Source organism: Pezoporus wallicus, unplaced genomic scaffold (assembly GCF_028554395.1).
Source record: "Pezoporus wallicus isolate ANWC-B61680 ecotype Strahan unplaced genomic scaffold, APGP_CSIRO_Pwel_v1 contig_9667, whole genome shotgun sequence".
NCBI classification, from domain to species: Eukaryota; Metazoa; Chordata; class Aves; order Psittaciformes; family Psittacidae; genus Pezoporus; species Pezoporus wallicus.
This window is the reverse complement of record NW_026638224.1, coordinates 28,441-35,737: the sequence shown is the minus strand read 5'-3', so window position 1 is coordinate 35,737 and position 7,297 is coordinate 28,441. Positions and strand designations below refer to the sequence as shown.

The 7,297-nt window shown below is 53.7% G+C and overlaps 2 protein-coding genes across 2 annotated transcripts; both read right to left on the bottom strand.

Moving 5' to 3' along the window:
- Positions 1–2,989: 2,989 nt before the first annotated feature.
- On the bottom strand, positions 2,990–3,674 carry LOC130599513 (feather keratin 1-like). The gene is made up of 2 exons (XM_057410010.1): positions 3,567–3,674; positions 2,990–3,351 (listed from the first exon to the last, which is right to left on the bottom strand). The coding sequence occupies exon 2, from the start codon at positions 3,329–3,331 to the stop codon at positions 3,017–3,019; it is 315 nt and encodes a 104-aa protein (XP_057265993.1). The 5' UTR covers positions 3,332–3,351; positions 3,567–3,674; the 3' UTR covers positions 2,990–3,016.
- Positions 3,675–6,741: 3,067 nt separating this feature from the next.
- Positions 6,742–7,090, bottom strand: LOC130599512 (feather keratin 1-like). Its single transcript, XM_057410009.1, has one exon. The coding sequence runs from the start codon at positions 7,045–7,047 to the stop codon at positions 6,742–6,744; it is 306 nt and encodes a 101-aa protein (XP_057265992.1). The 5' UTR covers positions 7,048–7,090.
- Positions 7,091–7,297: the final 207 nt, after the last annotated feature.

Sequence of the window (7,297 nt, the reverse complement as noted above, 5' to 3'; positions counted from 1 at the left end):
CTGTGCCTGGCATTGCTCTGACCCAGGTGTAGGACCTTGCACTTGGCTTGGTTAAACCTCATGAGGTTGGCATCAGCCCACCTCACAAGCGTGTCAAGGTCCTTCTGGATGGCATTCCTTCCCTCCAGGGTATCAACCTGTCGTGGTTTAAACCCAGTCAGGTAATTCGTTCGCTCACTTCCCCCCCCTTTCTTGCCCTCCCCCTGCTCTCGGAGGGATGGAGAGGAAAATTGAAAAGAATGCAATTACCACGGGTTGAGATAAGAACAGTTTAGTAACTAAGGTATAACACAAATCACTACTGCTACCACCAATGATAATAATGATAAAGGAAATAACACGGGAATACAACACCTCACCACCAGCCGACCGATAACTCGCCCCCCTCAGCCCGACCAAGCTCCGACCGATACCTCCTCCAACCCTGCAGTCTCCCAGACCTTCCGGCTAACTCCCAGTTACATCCTGGGCATGACGTGCTGTGGTATGGAATACCTCTTTGGTCCGTTTGGGTCAGGTGTCCTGTCTCTGCTTCCTCCCGGCTTCCCCTCCTCCCTGGCAGAGCATGAGGCTCACAAAGTCCATGGCCAAACCAAAACATCGTTATCAGCTCTGTTCCCGAGCTGAAAGTCAAAACACTGCACTGCACCAGCTACCAAGAAGGAGAAAAATGACTGCTACTGCTGAACCCAGGACACAACCGAACCACACAGCTTGGTATCATCACGCGCACTCAATCCCACTGTCCATGTCAGCAACAAAGATGTTGAACAGGACCGGTCCCAGCACCGATACCTGAGGGACACCACTCGTTACTGGTCTTCAGGAGGACATTGAGCCATTGACCACAACTCTTTGTGTGCGGCCATCCAGCCAGTTCTTTATCCACTGAGTGGTCCATCCATCAAATTGATGTCACTCCAATTTAGAGACAAGGATGTCGTGTGTTACAGTGTTGAACGCTTCACACAAGTCCAGGTAGATGACATCAACTGCTCTACCCCTGTCCATCAGTTCTGTAGCCCCATCATAGAGGGCCACCAAATTGGTCAGGCAGGATTTCCCCTTAGTGAAGCCATGCTGGCTGTCACCAAGCACCTTGTTGATTTTCACGTGCCTTAGCATGCCATCCAGGAGAATCTGCTCCAAGATTTTGCCAGGCACAGAGGTGAGACTGACTGCTCTGTACTTCCCCAGGTCATCCGTTTTCCCCTTCTTGAAAATGGGGGTTATATTTCCCTTTTTCCAGTCATTGGGAACTTCACCTTATTGCCATGATTTTTCATATATGATGGCCAGCAGCTTACCAACTTCATTCCCCAGCTCCTTCAGGACCCGCGGGTGGATCTCATCAGGATCCATGGACTTGTGCACATTTATATTTTAAGATGGTTTTGAACCAGTTCCTCTCCTGCCGTGGGCCCAAGGTCTTCATTCTCAGTCCCTGCCTCTAACTTCCAAGACTTGGGTGGTTTTGGTCAGAGCCTTTGGCAGTGAAGACCGAGGCAAAGAAGTCATTCAGAACTTCAGCCTTCTCCAAATCCTGTGTAGCCAGTTCTCCTGAGAGCTTCCTGAGGGGGCCGATGTTGTCCCTAGTCTGTTTTTTGTTTGCTACGTACATGTAGAATCCCTTCCTGTTATCCTCAACATCCCTATCCAAGTTTAATTCTATGTTTAATTCTAAGTTTATTTAGTTCCATGTGTAATTCTAAGTTTATTCACTATGACCCTTTCAGCCCTGCTCTTCAGGAGTTCTTTATCCAATGTATGGTGTACCTGCTCATGTCACATTTGAACAACTTGTCCAGAGGATGTTGTGAAGGACAAGAGTTCAACCAGGGCAGATGCCAAGTCTTGTATGTGGGGAGAAGTGACCCCGTGTAGCATGAATATCTGTGAGACCAGTGGGTTAGAAACAGTCTTAGGAGAGAATGACGTTGTGGTCTGTTGGAGAACAAAGGGACCATGAGATGGCAATGTACCCTTGCAAGAAAAGGGCCCACGAGTCTCCAGGGCTGCATTCAGGGGTTTTGCAGTGGGTAAGGGGAGGGCAGCATCCCCTACTCATCAGAAATGGTGAGGAGAATCCCATGTGGGATTCATTTCTTGGCTCCCCAGTGAGGAAGGACTTGGACTTTCTGGAGCAGGAGCAGTGCAGGGTCACCAAGAGACTGGAGGGTCTGGATCATAAGAGGCTGAGAAGTGAACCACCCCAGAGAGAAGGATGTGCAGGGTGCCCATCATCAATGGGAATAAAGCCGCTGATGGCAGGGAAAGAAGTGGTGGGAACCCAGCTCTTGTCACTGGTGTGCACATGCAGAAGAAGAGGCTGTGGGTATAAGGGGAAAGAGATGGGATTTCATGGGCAAACCAGGCAAGCCCTTTTGCCTGTGTGGAAGGGCAAAGAGTGGAAGAGGTGGTGGAGTCTCTGTGCTGTGAGCTACTGAAAACCCAACTGGCCATGGTCTCACACCTGCAGCTCTAGTTGTCCTGTTCATGAAAAGGGATTAAGTCAGCTCCTCTGGAGAGGTTCCTGCTGTTGAAAGTGATTCTGAGGAGACTCAGGCTGGGATGCTGGAAACTTTATTGAGACAAAAGGATGAAAATGTAAGAGCAGCAAAAGCACCAAGTGGAAGTGAGACAGTCTGAGGTGCAAGGAGTGCAACCATGAGCAGAAGACTTCTGCTTGCAGTTCTTCCTGCCCTGCAGCGCAAGCAGCATAGCAGAGGTCCCCCATATTCTTTGACTTGTAAGAAGGGGTTTGCAGCAGAGAGTTGTGAACACAGGCAAAGAGATGATGCAAAGAAGGAAGTAGTACAACAGGAGGAGGTGCAGGGGCAATATTTTCAGGCATCCTGGGCAGGCCCCATGCACTGTTTCTTCTCTTGGTGGCTCGAGATGAGGAGCTGTGGACGGGCAGGTCCCCATGTCAGGAACTGCCCAGAACTGCATCCTCAGACCTTGCCATGGCTTTGAGGGTTTCGGTGGCTGGCTTCAGGTGTGTTGTCAATGGCCCTTAGCAGATGTTGTATCCCCTTCCTCTGCCGTAGCAGCCCAGGCCTCCGAAGCCGTAGCCAAGGCCGTAGCCGAAGCCCCCAGAGGAGACGGGCACTCCCTGGGCGCTGAGGACGTTGCCCACGGCAGCGGATGAGGAGGATCCGACGGCGGTGCTCTGGGGGAAGGAGCTGAGGATGGGTCCTGGCAGGGTGACCAGCACGGCGGGAGGCTGGATGACGACGCGGGAGTCCTCGCACTGCCTGACACAGGGCTCGTTGCAGCTGTTGGCCAGCGGGGTGGGTCCGCAGGGGCGGCAGAGGTCGTAGCAGGCCATGTCTGTGGTGTGGAGGGGCCCTGGCAGGGGAGAGGAGAGAATGGAAGAGAGGGTGTGGGGAGAGCGGAGGGCATTGGGGTGTGAGGGGCGGTGGTGCAGGAGGGCGAGGCAGTGGGGAGGCTGGTGTGGGGCTGTGGTGCTGGGGAGGCGTGAGGGGTGCTGAGGCTGGGGCAGAGCGTGCTGGAAGAGCCGGGGCAGGGGGGCAGGAGCAGAGGGCAAGGGGCTTGAGGCTCACCTTGTTGAGCGCGCAGGAGAAGGCGTCAGCAGAGGCGAGTGAGGGACAGAGGCTCTGGGCCGGCTTTTATGCTGGTCCTGGAGTGCCCGAGGGGGCTGAGACAGTCTTTGTGCATGACAGCATGTTTGTGCAAGCAGCTGGTGCATGTCAGATCCTTGCAGGTAATTACCTGTGGTTGTGTTTTCCTTCCAAGAATTCTGGAATTTCATGTCCTCCTGTTGAGGACGTGTCCTTCTGGCCCTGGCGGCAGCTCCTTCTGTCAGGGCATCCTGGCGGCAGCTTTTGATTTCAGTGGCATTAGAGACCAAAGGCTTGGTGTTGATGGTGCATGTCAGGGCATTTGGCAGAACATGCAGCAAAAGCGTTGGAGAGGTGGGGGTGTCATCACTGATGTCATCCTGTGACACTCGTGGCTGTGGTTTGTGGCTGGGTTGTGAAGAGGGGGCCCCACGTCCTTGCAGCCCCGGGGCTGTGCTGGCTATGAGAGGCTGCCCCTTCCATTGCATTAGGTTCCTCCCTGACTTGCTGCAAGGTCAGTAGTCCTGTCTGTAGGCCTGTCCTTTCCTGTTGGGTGAGCTCTATGGGTGTCGTGGTGCCTTTTTATGCTTGTAAGGTTGTACTTGTGATGGGTTCCAAGCACACAGCAGCGATGGTGAAACTGTTGGACTGCGTAGTGAAGAGCGGCTGGTGTCCAAAATAGGTTCAAAGGCATCATTTGTGGACTGCATAGCAGGGTGAGATCATAGCCTGGAGGCTCTGGTGTGTGGAATGATGACCCTGCATTCTGGATGTCAGTGCAACAAGGACCCACACTGGAGTCAGAGAAGGATCCCAGAGCAGTGAGGTTGGTGACCTGGGCCCACTGTATGGGGTTATCCACAATCCTTGCAGCAAGGGGTAAGGGGCCATGAAAACCTGTGTGGGTGGCTTTGGCACCCCGGCCAGGTGTGCCCATGAGGCTGGGGGCAACTTCATCAAGGGCACGTTCAGGGGAAAGCTGTCGTGTTCAAGATTGTTTGAGCCATTTTGTGCCTCAAACCACTGTATCACATTGTGGAAGCAACCCAGAAGCCTGTCTTTGATGCTAGTGTTGGCATACTTACCAGGAGAAGACTTACGGCCTTTTTCCATTTACATGGATGACCTTCTGATCCCTGACTTAGTGCTGCGGGAAGTTGGACGAGCCTTGGTAGAAGAAAGGGAGAGGAGGCATGACAGGCTGGGATGGAGGAGAACTTTATTGAGGCAAGAGGAATTGTGAAGAGGGGACCCCATATCCTCACAGCATTGTTTCACTGGTCTGGGCTTCGGAGCTGTGCTGGCCGTGATGGGCCTGCCCCTCCCATCGCATCCGGTCCCTCTCTGCCTTCCTGCCAGGTTTTGGCCTGTCCTTTCCCTTTGGATGTGCTCTGTTGTTGTCTTGGTGGCCTTTGGACTTGGAAGGTGTTCACTGGGTGAGTGCTTTTATGTGGAATTTTTTTGTTAGCCGTTATTCTGCTGTGGTGCCTTCCGTGAGAAGGTGCCTGAAGCTTTCTCCAAGTCCAATGGAGCCTGTGGGAAGGATTCACATAAGCTCATGGAGGGCTGTTTTGTGTGGCAGGGGCCCCAGAATGGAGCAGGTGAAGAGTGTGAGGAGGGTGGAGGGACAGAGACAATGTGGGGTGAAGTGACCACAGTTCCCCTTCCCATCCCTCTGTGCTGTTTTGGGCAAGGGAGTAAGTAATTTAGGAGGGAAGATGAACATTGAAGAAGGGAGAGGTTGGGGGAAGGTGTTTTAAGATTCATTTTGATTTCTCATAGTTCTACTCTGACTTTTGATTTTGATAAATGAATTTCCCTATATTAAGTCTGTTCTGCTGCCACTGGAAAGCAGTGAGTGATGTCCATGTTCTTACCTCGATTCAGGAGACTTTCATCTTATTCTTCTCTCCCCTGTCCTCTTGAGGAAGAGGAGTGATAGAGCAGCTCAGTGATGACTTAGTGCTCAGCCAAGCACCACTCACAGACACCCATCTTTGCAGCAGAACTGGGTCAAAGGCTTGGTCCTGCACTTGTCCCCAGTGCCCCAGGCAGGCCCTTGCAGGACCAAGGTGAGGAGGATTGAGACCTCACAGTGGGGACTTTCTGTGTGACCTCAGAGCAGAGGGAAGTCGGGTTGGAACCACCTGCAGAGGTGGTCCAGAGACTCTGAAGCAGGGAGGATGGCTGTCAGGAGACTCCCTGAATGGGTCCTGCTGGGAGATCCTCTGGCATTGGGCTTGCATTTGTGAAGAGTTGGCTGATGGCTTCATAAAACTCCAACCATCATCATTTGTGAACCACATAGGAAGGTGAGACCATGGTCTGGGAACTGTGGTGTGTGTGGAATGGGGACCAAGCAGCCAGGTGGTCAGTGCAACACTGACCCACACCTGTGTCAGAGATGGATCTCAGAGCAGGAAGGGTGGAGATCTGGGTACACTGCATAGGATACCCAAGGCCCTCGCAGCAGTCAGGGGGACGGGACCATGAGTTCCTTTGTGGTTGGCCCTGTTACTCTATCCAAATGTTCTCATGAGTCTGGGTGACTCCATCAGAGGCATGCTCATGGGGAGCAATGTTGTCATGTTCAAGACTGTCTTTGAGACAGTAATGGCTTGTGTCATGTTCTGAAAGCACTTCATGGTGTCAGGTTTGTTGGTTGTGGTGGCATATTTCCCAGGAGAATCTTTGTGGCCTTTTTCACTCACCCCTGTTGAGCCTGGCTTTGTGCTGCGTGAAGTTGGAAGAGCTTTGGTGCTGTCATGAATGCAGAATTGAGACAAAAGCATGAAAATAAAAGATAAGGAGGAAGAGAGCTGAGATGCAAGAAGGGTGACCATGCACTGAGGTCTTCTGTTTGCAGAAGAGCACTTTTCAGTCTTGACTGGGAGAAACCCAGAGGTCCCCCAGTGCTGTTCAGCCTTTGGTGGGGCAAACAGTATTGCACGCAGCAGATGGGATGGTGCAGAGAAGGAATTTGGAGAAGAGGAAGACATCCATGGGCCATCTTACCAGGGCTGGCCCTTCCCTGCTTGCTTAGTGCCAGAAGAGAAGGAGCTGCGGAAGGTGAACTGGTGTGCCAGCATTACCCCAGACCATCCACCAGTCTTTCCTTCTTGTACGTGAGTGGTTTCATGCGTGTTGTCAATGGCCCTTAGCAGATGTTGCAGCCTCTTCCACCGCCGTAGCAGCCCAGGCCTCCAAAGCCGTAATAGCCGAAGCCCCCAGAGGAGACGGGCACTCCCTGGGCGCTGAGGACGTTGCCCACGGCAGCGGATGAGGAGGATCCGACGGCGGTGCTCTGGGGGAAGGAGCTGAGGATGGGTCCTGGCAGGGTGACCAGCACGGCGGGAGGCTGGATGACGACGCGGGAGTCCTCGCACTGCCTGACACAGGGCTCGTTGCAGCTGTTGGCCAGCGGGGTGGGTCCGCAGGGGCGGCAGAGGTCGTAGCAGGCCATGTCTGTGGTGTGGAGGGGCCCTGGCAGGAGAGGAGAGAGGAGAGAGGTCCATGGGAGAGCGTGGGAGAGGAGGGCTAGGGGTGCACAGGGGCTGGTGCAGGAGGGCGAGGCAGTGGGGAGGCTGGTGTGGGGCTGTGGGGCTGTGGAGGCGTGAGGGGTGCTGAGGCTGGGGCAGAGCGTGCTGGAAGAGCCAGGGCAGGGGGGCAGGAGCAGAGGGCAAGGGGCTTGAGGCTCACCTTGTTGAGCGTGC